The sequence below is a fragment of the Labeo rohita genome, chromosome 20 (genome assembly GCF_022985175.1).
Source record: "Labeo rohita strain BAU-BD-2019 chromosome 20, IGBB_LRoh.1.0, whole genome shotgun sequence".
NCBI lineage: Eukaryota > Metazoa > Chordata > Actinopteri > Cypriniformes > Cyprinidae > Labeo > Labeo rohita.
In genome coordinates, this window is record NC_066888.1 from 31256871 (window position 1) to 31273223 (window position 16353).

The 16353-nt window shown below is 38.4% G+C and overlaps 1 protein-coding gene across 1 annotated transcript in view; it reads left to right on the forward strand.

The window, feature by feature from the left end:
• Positions 1-3193: 3193 nt before the first annotated feature.
• The window catches only part of pals1b (protein associated with LIN7 1, MAGUK p55 family member b), a 25740-nt gene continuing 12580 nt past the window's right edge, over positions 3194-16353 (forward strand). The window contains exons 1-10 of the mRNA XM_051138529.1: positions 3194-3296; positions 5819-6231; positions 7245-7453; positions 11119-11196; positions 13196-13321; positions 13429-13590; positions 13813-13890; positions 14187-14370; positions 14712-14780; positions 14961-15032. Of these exons, the coding sequence (XP_050994486.1) occupies positions 5904-6231; positions 7245-7453; positions 11119-11196; positions 13196-13321; positions 13429-13590; positions 13813-13890; positions 14187-14370; positions 14712-14780; positions 14961-15032 (1306 nt within the window). The 5' untranslated portion in view covers positions 3194-3296; positions 5819-5903. The remainder of the gene's footprint in view (positions 3297-5818; positions 6232-7244; positions 7454-11118; positions 11197-13195; positions 13322-13428; positions 13591-13812; positions 13891-14186; positions 14371-14711; positions 14781-14960; positions 15033-16353) is intronic.

Here is a 16353-nt window from a genome sequence, read left to right on the forward strand (position 1 = left end):
GCGGAGCAGCCCTCCGGGCGGAACAGGAGGCGGAGCAGCCCTCCGGGCGGAACAGGAGGCTGCGTCATTGACTGGGACCTGGGGAGAACAGTGACAGAGGATGCAGACAGGAAAAAGGGAGAAGCAGAGAGTTTGGTGGTTAACGCCCCCTCCGTAAGAGGTTCTACGGCCGGCGCCGACACCTCTGGAGGCATTGGCGCAGCTTCTCCGACGGGGAAGGCCTCTGAAGCAGACTTGAGACCATACGGAACCTCTGAAGAAAGCCTGTGATCAAATGGGAGCTCTGCAGCAGGCTTGTGATCAGGAGAGCTCTGGTGCAGGCTTGTGATCAGGTGAAAGCTCTGGTGCAGGCTTGTGATCAGCCGAGAGCTCTGGTGCAGGCTTGTGATCAGACGAGAGCTCTGGTGCAGGCTTGTGATCAGACGAGAGCTCTGGTGCAGGCTTGTGATCAGACGAGAGCTCTGGTGCAGGCTTGTGATCAGACGAGAGCTCTGGTGCAGGCTTGTGATCAGACGAGAGCTCTGGTGCAGGCTTGTGATCAGACGAGAGCTCTGGTGCAGGCTTGTGATCAGACGAGAGCTCTGGTGCTGACCTGGGAACAGGCGTGTCCTCAGGAGCACAGTGGGCCGCCCACACACACCACATGGCCACTGCCACTAAGGGAAGAGCAGCAGCGATGACGTCACTTGGCTTGTGGGGATCTGCTGTAACGTGGCTTGACTCAGGAACAACATGGCTTGACTCGTGGGGCACAGCTGTATCTTGGCTTGACTCAAGGAGAACGGCAGCTGTGCTTTGACCTGACTCAGTTGCTTGACCGGACTTGGAAGCTTGACTTGACCCTGGGGTAGCAGCCGCGACGTGAAGGAGCGCCACTTTAGCTGCCCATACGGCCCTTAGGGGTGAGTCCAGCACGTGGGCCATCATAAGCCGTGGTCTTGGGATGTCAGGAGAGACGTGACCGGACTCAAGAACCACGGCTGCAACTTTGCTTGACTCAGGAACAGCCGCTGTTATGTGACTTGACTCAGAAACCGCTTCAGGAAGTGCGGCCATGATGGGTGCAGACTCGGGTGCAAAAGACATGACGTGAACAGGCTGTGGCTTGGCTGACGAGGCGTTAGCAGGCTTTGACGTAGCGCCCATCTTGTGCAGTGGCTCTGGCGTGGCAGCCATCTTGTGCAGTGGCTCTGGCGTGGCAGCCATCTTGTGCAGTGGCTCTGGCGTGGCAGCCATCTTGTGCAGTGGCTCTGGCGTGGCAGCCATCTTGTGCAGTGGCTCTGGCGTGGCAGCCATCTTGTGCAGTGGCTCTGGCGTGGCAGCCATCTTGTGCAGTGGCTCTGGCGTGGCAGCCATCTTGTGCAGTGGCTCTGGCGTGGCAGCCATCTTGTGCAGTGGCTCTGGCTCAGGATTGATGGCTGTAATTTGACTTGAGACAGAAGCGACAACTGTAACTTGACTTGACATAGTATCAACAGCTCTGACTTGACTTGACACAGGAAACACAGTTTTAATTTCACTTGCCTTAGAAAGAGCAGCGCTGACTTGACTTGGTGCAGGAAACGCAGCTCCAGCCTGACTTGGCTTAGAAACTTGACTAGATTCAGGAAACACAGCTGCAGCGTGACTTGGCTCTGGCATGGCAGCTGTGACGTGACGGAGCTCTGTTTTCGCCGCCATTTTGTGAACGGGTTCCGCCGTCGCCGCCATCGCTCGAGCGCGCTCCGACACGGCCGCCATTTCACGAGCGATCCAAGCGGCAAACGTGTCCGTAGCGTCGCGCTCCGGCGCGGCCGCCATCTCGCGAGCGGGGTGAGCGGCCGCCATTACCACATCGTCGCGTTCTCCGTCCGCGACCCCCACAGTAAACGACGAGCCCTCACACAAAAGAGCAAAGTCCAAAAACACGGCCAGAGACGAACGCGGACCCTCGCGTCTCAGTCTCGCTTTTAACAGTTCATTTAAACCATCACAAAATATTTCAATGAGAATGCAATCCGGGAGGTCAGAATGATTTGCAATGGCTAGAAATTCAATTATGTGCTGTTCAAGTGTACGTGGTCCTTGTTTAAGTCCGAATAAAATCCTGTTAGTGTCCATACCTGATGAATGTCTGGGTGAAAAGCTGCTGGATCCTTTTGTGGCCGAGTATTCTGTAACGTTGAGTGAGAGACGTGAGGCGAGCGGATCCATTTGCATACTTTTATTAACGGGATTAGACATAGACATGGTCAGGCAGGCAGGGTCAGACAACGGCAGGCAGGTGTATGGACGACGAGACAAGAGTAATCCTAAATCCAGGCAAGGGTCAATACAGCGGCGAACGAAATCAGAGAAGGGCTAGGCAGAGAGTAATCCGTAAAGACAGGCGAGAGTTCAAACAACAAGAAAACAAAACACAGAATGGCAAGGGGAAACGCTTAGTATGAATGATAGTAACAATACAATACTCGGCGAGGAGTGACAGGAAGACCGGGGTATTTATACAGTCTCTGATTGGACAGGAGGAAGTGCAATGGCTGATGGGGAGTGTAGTCCGGGGTGTAGTGTGGCAGTCCGTGCGTGACAAAACGCAAGAGCGACATCTGGTGGTGAGCGGTCCGCAGCTCACCGACCAGATCATGACAATATATATATATATATATATATATATATATATATATTTTGTACTGTATATATATGTGTGTGTGTTTGTGTTAACTTAATGTTTACTTAATTTTTCTCTATATATTTGTCTGTATACGTGTGTGTGTGTGTGTGCGCGTATTTTTTTTGCACTGAAAATTTTATAATACAATATATAAAATTTTGTGTACATTTTTGTGCAATTTTAATGTAAACTTTACGACGATAACAAAATATTATAATATAAATTAAAATCATATATATGACTCATATATTTCACATATGTATTTTAATTTTATTTCATGCCATTTCAGTTTTATTTTAGATAATTTAACTTGTTTTACTCTAAAGAATATGACCTTTATTCTAAATTTGCAGCCTGTATAAGTTATGAAATATGCATAAAACTGAACAGGGTGAATTATGCAGGTATGTGTAGTTGTAGAATCTGAGTCGGTCAGATGATGATTAGATGTTGGTCAGACTCATGGTGCTGTGGGGTTTAGAGCAGATTACTGAACTCTTGAAGTCACCGCTCATCCACATTAGCCTCAGACGCCTGAGCCGTGGAGACTCGCACGTCCACTGGACCTGAGTGAAAACACCACTGGAATCACTGCTCTATTCACCATAATCAGCAGCTGAGAGAGACCTGCCGCTCCATGCACACAGTGAGTACTGGATTTTTTAGGATAGTGCATGTAGTTTTGTTTGTATTTATAGTAATTGACTCTTTTATGATTGCTTTGCTGTTGGTTGATGTTGGGCTGCTGTATGGCAGTGCTTGGTCACAGAAAGATCAAAGGTTCAAACCCCACATGGGTTGACTCATTAACTATCCACACTGTGTTCATCTATCAGCTTTGCATTGAAAATGCATTGAAATTGACGTGAAAATCAGCTATGCAGGAGCATCAGTGCAGGCCAGGAAGGACTAGAGGAAAATGTGTGACAGCTTAAGTTTATCTACATTAGTGGCACTTAAAAGGTCTCAGAGGTCAATTACTGCTGTATTTATGGAAGAAACTGTTACGGGTTGTTTCATAACCACATGCAATGAAGAGAAAAGCTAAAATGAGCTAAATATTTCACTCAATCTCTTGCACAAATTAACCATTCTGACTTCAGTTTCTGACAAAATACTATAGTTACTCTCAGAAGCTTTCTGTCTAGTTTTTATTTCTGAAATATATTATGCCATGTTTGGACAGTTTTATAAACAATTAGAAAATGGACAATTACAAACAAATGGCAAGTAACACATTGAATTAAATATTACATTTTGAAGTAGAAAAACTGAAATAGTAGCTGCATGCTCCAATAATCATTGTGGTGTTTATAAAATTGAAAAAAAAAAAAAGTCTTTAAAGTATCTGATATTTTGTTCATGTTTGTAAGGCATGTTTGGTAAGGTTGAAGTTATTCATAGGCTACTCTGTTTGTCTTTTAATTAGATGTGAAATAAGAGATCATCTGTTATTGTTAATTTAGATACTGTGTTTTAAGGTGTGCAAGAGATATGAGCGAAACAGACGTCTATGCAGCTTGTTTGAATCTTCTTGAATGTTTAAGGGTTTAATTTCTTTCCCTGGAACCTGCTTTGTAACTCGATTTATGTGTGTCTCTAGGTCCTAGTGATAGTGTGTGTGTGTGTGTGTGATTCTGAAGTTGGCGTTAACTAATCTGAGATAAACAGATGGTCGTCTTTCACTGCCACCTGTTACTAAACACAGCTGAATGTCTGCGTGCGTGACTGCTGAAACCTGATTGGTTTCTTCAGAGGAAGCAGATTTAGCTGAAAAGTTGTCATTACTTTTGCAGCTCCATTTAGAATCGCAAAAATTACACACTTCACCTTTAAATGACTCATATCTTTAATTTTACTGGATCTTTTGAGAACAGTTGTTTTTCTGATGGCTCGCTAGCTTTGATGTCAAGCATGTAAATTTATTCCATAAATAAAACACGTATTTATATAAATAAATATACAAATAACGAAATTTTATTTATATAAACATAAAATATATATTCAATATATATAAACTATGTAATGCATATTTATGAAACATTAATTTCATTGTTTTTTTTAATTATTAATTTATAATTAATAAATTATTGTTGAATTAATATATATATATATATATATATATTAAATGTGTGTATATTAAATAATTATTTAATAATTTATATATGTATTTTGATAGACGAACAGGTTTTGTTTCGGTTTTAGGAACTTCGGTTTTACTTCAAATTTTGACTACTGTATACCATAAGTAAACATATATTTATAGAAATATATAAATAATTAAGTTATATATTGACTTAATATATATACAAGTAAAAATAAAAAATACAGCTAACACAATAAAACAATAACAACATGAAAACAATAATTAAAAAAGCTATCTGTTTTTGCAAATAAACTCTTCATATACAAATTATGTAATATATGACATTTATATAATACATTTAATGTAAATAATTCTATATATTTTATTAATATTTATTTATTAAACTATATTATATATTAGCTATTAAATATTAATATAATTACAACTTATTATTTTGTTAATTTCTGTATTTTTTATAAAATATGTCATGTTATATAAAAAATTAAATGAACATTATATATATAAAATATTATTTAATAATCATTAATTATTTCTTTTTATTTATTAATTTATACTTAAATTATATTTATACTTAAAGTTAAGAAATTATTTTTAAAATTAATGTTTTTATATATATATATATATATATATATATATATATATATATATATATACAGTACATTATATATAATTTATATATGTATTCTGATAAATAACTTTAAATATATATTTAAAGTATGTAATGTTATATCCCACAAGTAAACATATATTTATATAAATAATAAAAGTTATATATAGACATAAAATATATGTAATATATATAAATTGTGTAATATATTACATTTAAATTATAAATTTAATATAGCTAATTCTATATATATTTATTTATTAATATTTATTTACTGATCTATATTATATATGTGCTAATAAATATTAATATAATTATAACTTATTATTTTGTATTTATATATTTTTTATAAAATATGTAATATTATATATTTAATAATTTATTTAGATAAATATTTTTAAATATATATTACAGCATTTCAAGAACAGGTTTGTTTTCTTGGCATGTGTTTCAGGAAATCAGGAAAACACAAATGCATCAATGTCTCCTGCTCTGAGCTCTTTGTAGTTTACAGTGTTGACCTTCACTATAAAACAACCATGTTAACATTACACATGAACGGTGACACGACGGAGGACTCGGGTGACAATGCTGAGATGGACGTGGACAGTCCTGCCATACTCAATCCTCAGTGCTGCAGTGAGCAGACCGAGAAGATCCAAAATGATCCAGAGGAAGTGATGATGATGATGAAGGAGGAGGAGGAGGAGGAGGAGGCTTGTGAACACACTCAGGAAACCCATCTGAACTTGTCCTCGTGTCTCACGTCAGCACAGAGCAGCAATGAGGAGATCATTCGGGCCTTTGATGATGAGATGAATGTGGCACAGGAAGCCAAGTCAGCATCAGAGGAGAAGGAAACTACAGGTGAGAGACATAAATGACGAACAACCTGAAAAAGTGAACGTTTCAGGGTGGGTTTGATTAGTCTAAAATAGCTAAAACCACCATAATAGGGCAAAAGACGAAAAAAAAATACTTATATTCAGCAAGGATGCATTTAAATTAATCAAAAGCAACAAAAAAAAATTATAATGTTACATAAATAATAAAAAGCTGTTCTTTTGAACATTCTATTCATCATAAATCCTGAAATCTTGAAAATATTGTGCAGTACAAGTGTTTTCGACATTGATAATGATCAGAAATCCACATATTCTATTATGATGTTGAAATAATGATGCTGAAAATTTAGCTTTGGTCACAGAAATAAATTACATTTTACAATATATTTCAACAGAAAACAGTTATTTTAAATTGTAATAATATTTCACAATATTGCTGTTTTTTAAGCAGATAAATGTAGCCTTGGTGAGCATTTAATATCAACTTTGAAAAGAAAAAAGTGACTATGCCGCTTAAACTAAACTCCAGTGATCTCCAGAGTTCACCTCTACACTTGAGCAAGACTCTTAACCTCAGGTTCCTTGGAGGAAGGAGGATTGTCCCTGTAAGAAGTGCACTTCCTTTAGGATAAAAAAAAACAGCTAAATAACTGCTTACGGCTTACTCTTTAGGTCAAACACGCAAGATCATGTTTACTAGTGACAAATGTTGTCTGAAGTGGAATTTACCCAATGTTTTTGGGGAGGCCTCAAAGGTGAAGTGTGTAATTTTTTATCTTAGTGGAATAGTTTGCATAAAATTGAAAACTGTCATTCCAAATCCCTGGATTGTTATTTTCTAATAGACAAGTTGTCTTCATTTAGTGCATGTTTTATTGTTGTATCGTTGTATTTAGTCAACAGAAGTGACTGGAAAAGTCATTTAAATTCATTAGTTAATAGGCGTGGGAAACTCTAGTATTTATTTGTTTGTAAATTCATTAGCTATTACGTTTCTCAACCCATTTCTTTCCCTCTCTCTGTGTGTGTTGTCAGAGCTGGATGATTTGCTTGACTCTCTGCAGCATCTGCAGCTGCGTCTGACGGATGCTGAGAGTCAGCAGGACGTTGAGCTGCTGCTGGAGCTGCTGCTGCAGTCGGATTTCCAGCAGGCGTTCATCATGCACCGCAGCTTGGCTCAAAGCATCAGACGCCTCTGCCCGCCGTTCCCGATCACCGCACACGCACAGCAGCTCAGAGACGAGGTACAGCTCACTCAACAACAACACCACCAGTCCAACATTCAGCTACATAACTGACGTGCTTGGAATGGAATACTATAGCTAATAAAAACATGTTCTAAGAATGTTTTGCTAACGTTCCCGTTTAGTTATGAAAACGTTACTTTTAGAATTTTCTCACAACATTCAGACATTATGGGAATGTTACTTAGGAATGTTCTCTGAACATTCTAAAAAAAGGTAACATTTTTAAAATGGCTTTTTAAAAATGTTTTTGAAAATTTAAAAAAAATAATATAGAGATATAAATAGTTTTTTTCTTTGTGATTATGTAAGCTGCAAATAGAAACATTCTTTTATGATAAAAGTATGGAAGCCCGTTTCCGCTACTGGAAAAAAAAAAAAAAAAGGTTATTGCGACTTGGTATCTCACAAGTCTTACTGTTTTCTCAGAATTGTGAGATATAAACTCACAATTGCGAGTTATAAACTCACAATTGCGAGTTATAAAGTCAGAATTTCGAGATATAAACTCGCAATTCTGAGAAAAAAAAGTCAGAATTGTGTGATATAAACTGGCAACTGCGAGTTATTAAGTCAGAATTGTGAGATATGTAAACTCGCAATTCTGTTAACATATCAGTATATTTTTTTCTCCTCATGACTGGACTTTATAACTCGCAACTGCGAGTTTGTATCTCATAATTCTGAGAAAAAAAAGTCAGAATTGCAAGATACAAAGTCGCAATTGCGAGAAATTTATTTTCTCGCGAGAAAATTGCGAGAGTGTATATCCCGCAATTGTGAGTTTATAGCTCACAGTTGTGAGAAAAAAGTAAGAATTGCGAGTTTATATGACACAATTGTGAGAAAAAAAGTCAGACTTGCGAGATGTAAACTCAAAATTGCGAGGAAAAAAGTCAGAATTGTGAAATGAAAAGTCGCAATGACCTTTTTTATTTTTTATTCAGTGGCGGAAACGGGCTTCCATATAAATTTTATTTTTCCTCTAAACCACTAGATGTCAGAAAAACGTGGCGTAGTACTTTCCAAAACATCTGCTTTTTAAGATACACATGCAAATTTGTCTGATCCTTGACGGCGATCGCGGGCAGCAGCGCAAAGTTGATTCTGTGCTTACTTGATCTAATATTTGATGTTTTTAAAATTTTGTAGATTTAAGTAGCAAACTTGAATCCTTGAATATATCTTGAGACAAATGTCTTCTTAATGATTTTCAGTCTTGTTTAGGATAATTAAAACAGCAGTTTTTATGAAAGAATATGTAAAAGTATGGTATTTGGGGTAAAAAAAAAAAAAGTGCCCCTGCTGTTGGAGCACAATAATTAACATGATAATTAATACAAGGCCGACTTTTCCATTTGTTGGCATGACATTGTTAGATTCAGATGAAAATATCATATATTGTGTTGGGTGTCCATCTTAGAGATAATCACTATGTTTAGAATGAGACCATCATATTTAAAAACATGCTATTAATCATATCATATAATAAAATATAATTTGTTGTCACTATTGTAAATTTATATTAAATGACTATGGGACATCCTATAGGGCTTTTAGAATCTTTACTTTTTTAAAAAGATTTTGTTTCTGTGTTTTAAAATATATGTTTTAAATTAATGACAGTGTGTTTATTGAACAAAAAATAATTATAATTATTTATCAAAATAAGCAGAAAATAGTACAAACTTCGCAAAAGTGATTGTTTTGAACAAGTATTAACTTAGACATTGATATATATAGTTAGCTAAAGTATTTGTATCAATACTGTGTGCCTTTTACCCCATGCTGGTGAGCCTTTTACCCCTTGCCACCTCATACCCTATAACTTTATAATGTTCTCTAAATATAGATTTAAAAAAAAATGTTAGTCGAACAACCAACTAAAACATTACAGAAAAAAAAAAAAAACATGCCATGAATGATTTCTGAATTAGATTGTAACATTAAGTTATGCAAACAATAATTCTAAATCTTCTCTAAACATTCAAAACATTCCGTTTTTTAAATGTTTTAAAAATGTTTTTTGGGGAAGTTGCATTTGAATGCTCTCCAAGTGTTTTGAAACATGTAGTAACATTTGAAAAATGTTTTGATCACAAAATAAGTTGGAATGGAAATTGAAGGTAGTCAAACACATTGCTTTTTGTGGTATATGGCATTGTGTGACATATTCCCTGCAGTGTGCTCTGTTGCATGTTGCACACTTGTAAGAGATTGTCCAGGCATGCATGCTACAAACTTGCAAACTTGTACACATATGTGAATCAGTTCTTTTCTAAAGTATTTGTAGTCATTGTACTTGAGCAAAGGCGTCTGAAGTGATTACTAGGGACGTGGTAATTGGCTGATCTGCCCTGTGCCAAAGCATGTAGCTGGATGAAGCTAGGTTTGTAATCCGTCATTGGCTTATGGACTGATACAAGATACTACGACTAGATCCTGGAGGCCAGAATGAGATCTGATGGATTATTACAGACACTGCATGTGTGTGTGCTGATTAAGTGTGTAATGCAATGCAGAGAGGTGTTAGCGAGCTGTTTCATCACGTACTCAACATGAAATAGCATTCACAAGCCATTTTATTTCGGTAATGTGATATTTTATTGGGAAGCAGGATATTTCACTCAATTTTTCTGTATGTTAGATATCTTGCAGTTGTAAGATAAATTCAGAAATTAAAAATTAGTTAATAAAATTAGTTTGTTTCTTCATTAAAGTTGGAGAAATGTAGAATTACATCACTTGCTCACCAAAGGATCCTCTGCAGTGAATGGGTGCCATCAGAATGAGAGTCCAAACAGCTGATAAAAACATTACAATAATCCACAAGTAATCCACACCACTACAGTCCATCAATTAACATCTAGTGAAGCCAAAAGTTGCATGTTTGTAAGAAACAAATCCATCATTAACACGTTTTTTACCTTCAAACCATTGTTTCCAGCTATAATGTGAGTCTTGTAACCATAATATTGGATTCTCCAGAGAAAAAGTGGTCTTGTCTGAATCAGGAGAGAAATCTGCACAGATCAAGCACCATATCAGCTCTAACCAAATATGTGGCTGGATTTTGACATGAGAGACAAAATTTTTTTGTACTGGAGAAAGCATTATTATGGATTGTGGACTTGTATTTGGGCCAACAGTTTGATATTTGTTTAGAGCTGTTTTGGACTGTTTTGGCTTGTAAATGTTTGATCTGTGCAGATTTCTCTCCTGATTCGGATGAGACTGCCTTTTCATTGGAGGAAGCATTATTATAGACTATGGAATTTTAAAGGTAAAGACGTCTTAATTACAGAATTTGTTTCTTACAGACATGCATCTTTTGGCTTTTCAAGACATTAATTGATGGACTGGTGTGGTGTGGATTACTTGTGGATCATTGTGATGTTTTTATCAGCTGTTTGGACTCTCATTCTGATGGCACCCATTCACTCCAGAGTATCTATTAGTGAGCAAGTGATGCAATGCACATTTCTCCAAATCTGTTTGGATGAAGAAACAAACTTATCTATCGGTGCATAAAATCCAAAGGAGAATTATTAGATTTTCATCAGGTTATTCTAATGAGCAACAGTCATAGTGATGCTTGTCTGGATGCTGCTTTACTGGTCTAGATGAAAATCTCTGTGTTGTTGACTGCTGTTTTTGGTGTTCAGGTAAAGAATGTTCTGCAGTCCAGCAAACACACTGAAGCCACAGAACTCACAGGCCTGCTGACATCACCACTTCTGCAGGTAAATCATGAGGAATGAGTCTCACGTACCATCTGCATCATTTTACAGTTTCTAAGGAGTCTTAAAATGTTGCTGTGTGGTTGCTGTGGTGTTCTGGGTGGTTGCAAGGGTGTTGCTAGGTTGTTGCCAGATAGGGTATTTTCTGTTTTTACTAGGCATTTTCTCCTCATATTTAAAAGCTGATAAGCCTTTATCAGAAATATGCATGATGATATGGTTATTTGCAATTTACTGTTTGCATTTAGCATCATTTGTCCTTCTGTCTGAATTTATCAGACCACCCCTGAACTAGTGAAGTAGATGCACAAAATTATCAGTCATTTGATCAAAGAATCAAGACCTAATTTGTTGTCTAACATATTCAGGCCCACATCAAACCCTAGCAGGGGTGTGAAAACAACTTCCTGTGTGTCTATTTGTACACACCACAGGTTAGATCCAATTAACGGCCTTAGAAACAGATACCTGCCACAGAACAGGCCACAAGATGATTCCCCTCCCCGCCGAGATTCAGCCCTCCCACTGCTGTCTGTCACCACATACACAGTGGGCGTCCCACAGCCGTTTAAAACAGTGCGGCTCTGTCTTTCTTCATACAGTGTGAATGCGTGAGGAGGTAAGAGGTGATGTGGTGATTGACAGTGCTGTGGGAGATTATGGAGGATCGGGTTTATGTTCAAGTTAAGCTGTGTGTCGTGTTTGGCAGAAACTGATTTCGGCGGGGGTTATTATAGGGAGGTACGCAATGCCTGTCACCTTCAGTAGGGTAAATCGCAAATCCTGTAGCCGGGACAGAGTCTCGAGTTAAATGAAATGGGCAGGGACTTGTTTGGCTTCTTAGCTTAAAGAAGTTTGACTGTTTGCTTGTTTAAATATAATGGCATTGTGAGTGGTTGCTAGGGTGTTGCTATGCAGGTGTTAAGTGTTTTAAAATGTTGCTAAGTGGTTGCTGTGGTGTTCTGGGTTGGTAGGGGGTTCTCTGTGTTTGATATGGAGTTGATTGTTGGTTGCTAGGGTGTTGCTATGCAGTGTCTAAAGTGTTCTAAGTGATTTAAAATGTTGCTAATGATTGTTGTGGTATTCTGGGTTGCTAGGCTATTGCTAGAGTGTTCTCTGTGTTTGACATGGAGTTGATAGGCAGTTGCTAGGGCTGTTGCTATGCAGTGTCTAAGGTGTTCTAGGTGTTTTCAAATGTGGTGTAGTTGTTATCTTGTTCTATGTGGCTGCAATGGCATCACTAGGCTATTTCTAGGTAGTTGCTAAGATGTTTTCTTTATTTAATAGGGAGTGGATTATTGGTTCCTAGGGTGTTGCTATGCAGGTGTTAAGTTGTTCTAAGTGTTTTAAAATGTTGCTATGTGGTTGCTGTGGTGTTCTGGGTTGCTAGGCTATTGCTAGAGTGTTCTCTGTGTTTGATATGAAGTTGATAATTAGTTGCTAGGGTGTTTCTATGCAGGTGTCTAAGGTCTTCTAAGTATGTTAAAATGTTGGTATGTGGTTGCTGTGGTGTTCTGGGTTGCTAGGCTATTGCTAGAGTGTTCTCTGTGTTTGATAGTCTCTGAGTTGATAGTTGGTTGCTAGGGTGTTGCTATGCAGGTGTTAAGTTGTTCTAAAATGTGTTTTAAAGTGTTTTAAAATATTGCAATGCAGTTGCTATGGTGTTTTGTGTGTTACTAGGTAGTTGCTATATTTTCTGTGTTTACTGAGGAGTTGCTAGGTGGTTGCAAGGGTGTTGCTATGCAAATATTACAGTGTGTTCTAAGCATTTTAAAATGTTGCTATGGTGTTGTGGGTGCTTGTAAAGTTGTTGCTCCGTAGTTATTGAAGTGCTATGAGTGTTTTTGTTGCTGTGCAATTGCAGGGCTGTTTGCTACATGGTTGCTAAGGTATTGCTATGTGGTTGCTAGGGAGTTCTGGATCATTCATTACTTGCTCAAGTCAAAAGAGTTTATGCTGACATCTCCATTCACCAGTGTTGATGTTCGTGGCTCTTCCTTAGGCCCTGATGGAAGCTCATGACTGTATCGCCGAGCAGGAATTGGATATCGAAACTATTGAATCTGTGGACCAGGATGAAAAGACCACCAAACTGGTTTCCCTGGAGAAGACTCGTGACATGCCTCTGGTAGGTGTTTGAGACATTCATATACATATATAACCTTTAAGGACAGTATTGAACATGTTATTGTAGATTCTGACAATGGGCTACCGCTACACCTTTATGTTATTTAGGGTGTGACCGTTCGGAACGAAGATGACCGTGTGATCATCAGTCGGGTGGTGAGCGGTGGGACGGCTGAGAAAAGCAACCTGCTCAGTGAAGGAGATGAAATCTTGGAGATCAATGGTGTTCCAGTCCGTGGAAAAAGTGTTAATGATGTTCACAACATACTGGTGAGATCCAAAAGCTCTTTTGTAACTCTTTAAATTACTTTATCATAATCATTTGCTTATATATGGTATACTACTACTAAAAAAATTCTATTTGAATATATAGTAAAGTGTCATTTATTGCTGTGATCAAAGTGGAATTTTCAGCATCATTACTTCATGCTTTAGTGTCACATTTCAAAGAATATAATAGTGCGCATTTGTGTTTTTCTTCATTATCTCTAGTCCTGCATGCACGGGTCCCTCACGTTTCTCCTCATCCCAAACTCTCAAAACAAAATAGCTCTTCACAGACCAACTGTGGTATGACTTAATCTCTGTTTTCTTAATTTTCATTCCTTCATTTGAATATGTGCTGCCTTTTCTAGAGGCTTCTACAGGGTTGTTTTTGACTCTGTTTCAAACCCTAGTGGGTTTCTTCCCACAGTGCATTCTGGGATTGCCTTATGCATGAAGTATACTTGTGATGTAAAACTTTAAGAAAGTTTATGAGACTGTGGTGCCTTTAATAACTACTATTTTGAGTAGATTTTGTGCTTGGTAGCAGCTCACTCTTCTTATGTGTTCTTCACCTCTCCTCCTCGTTCTCTTTTTTACAGATGCATGTGAAGGCAAGTTTCAGCTATGACCCATCTGATGACCTATATGTGCCATGCAGAGAACTCGGCCTGTCCTTCCAAAAGGGAGACATCCTTCACGTCACTAGTCAGGACGATCCCAACTGGTGGCAGGCATACAGGGACGGACATGAGGACCAGAAGCCCCTTGCTGGCCTTATACCTGGTAAGAACATTTAGCAGAGTGCCTGATGAGTTACAGGATAGAGACAGAAAAAATGCATGTAAATCCACTAAAAAAATGTGTTAAAATTTTGCTGAATAGGGCAACACACAATCAAAAATTCATCGTGAATTTGCAATGATTTTACACTAAAATTCCATTAAATTAAAACTTGAATACAATGAGTATAATGTTATTTTATTATTATTTATACAGTATTATTGTGTTTATTAATATTTTGAATTTGTCTTTTTAATAAATTCTATAAAATTATATTTAAAAATTATATAAAAAACATCAGCACTAAGATCATCAATGGTCATCAACTACTGTATTTTTTCAAGGAAAGAGCTTCCAACAGCACAGAGAAGCCATGAAGAAAACCATCACAGACAGAAATCAAGAGTTTAAAGGTGAGCTGGACCTCGTCTGTCAAAAACTTACTCATTTCCTGCCAGAAAAGATAAAAAAAACCTTTTATAGAGACACAAACATACACCTGAACTGCTTCTTTGATTTTTCATCATCCTTAAAACATTTTGCTGTTGATCTTTGTGTGGAAAGTTCACTAATAATACTACTTCTTTCATCAGGGAAACTTTGGTGTGCTAAGAAAAGCAAAAAGCAACGGAAAAAACCCTTGTTCAACCCTAGTAAGAATATCGGTGAGTATCCACTGAATTCCTAGTCAAGAAATCTAAATTCTTCCTTGATTGAACTAATTGTTCCTCATCTTATTGTGGTAGTCATCAGTTCAAGTAAAACATAACTAGAATGCTGTGGGTGGTTGCCATGTTGGTACTATGCAGTTGCCAAGGTGTTCTGAATTGTTTATAGGGTGTTGCTATGTGGTTGCTGGGGTATTCTGAGTGGCTTCCAGTGTTGCTAGGCAGTTGCTGGGGTTTTCTAAGTGGCTTTTAGTGTTGCTATGTGGTTGCTAGGGTGTTCTGAGTTGCTTCTAGTGTGTTCTGAGTTGCTTTTAGTGTGTTGCTATGCCGTTACTGGGGTATTCTGAGTGGCTTCTAGTGTTGCTATGCAGTTGCTAGGGTGTTCTGGATGACTTCTAGTGTTGCTATGCAGTGGCCAGGGTGTTCTAAGTGGTTGATAGTGTTGTTATGCGGTTGCTGGGGTGTTCTGAGTGGTTTTTAGTGTTGCTATGTGGTTGCTAGGGTGTTCTGTGTTGCTTCTAGTGTGTTGCTAGGGTGTTCTGAGTTGCTTTTAGTGTGTTGCTATGCGGTTACTGGGGTATTCTGAGTGGCTTCTAGTGTTACTATGTGGTTGCTAGGGTGTTCTGAGTTGCATTTAGTGTGTTGCTATGCAGTTACTGGGGTATTCTGAGTGGCTTCTAGTGTTGCTATGCAGTTGCTATGGTGTTCTGGATGGCTTCTATTGTTGCTATGCAGTTGCAGGGTGTTCTAAGTGGTTGATAGTGTTGCTATGCGGCTGCTTGGGTGTTCTGAGTGGCTTTTAGTGTTGCTATGTGGTTGCTAGGGTGTTCTGAGTTGCCTCTAGTGTGTTGCTAGGGTGTTCTGAGTTGCTTTTAGTGTGTTGCTATGCGGTTACTAGGATATTCTGAGTGGCTTCTAGTGTTGCTATGCAGTGGCCAGGGTGTTCTAAGTGGTTGATAGTGTTGTTATGCAGTTGCTGGGGTGTTCTGAATGGTTTTTAGTGTTGCTATGTGGTTGCTAGGGTGTTCTGAGTTGCTTTTACTGTGTTGCTATGCGGTTACTGAGGGATTCTGAGTGGCTTCTAGTGTTTCTATGTGGTTGCTAGGGTGTTCTGTGTTGCTGTGCGGTTGCTGAAGTGTTCTGAGTGGTTGTTTATAGACCTTTTTCCTGACTAAACGATGAGCACTGCCATTACAAATTCTAACTTCCGACTGGATGCTCTTCTGTTCCTGTCTCCATAGAAACCCATTCAAATAGCACCCATCTTTTTTTAATGTAGCTTTGTGTCATCTACACACATTAAACGATGAGTCAAATG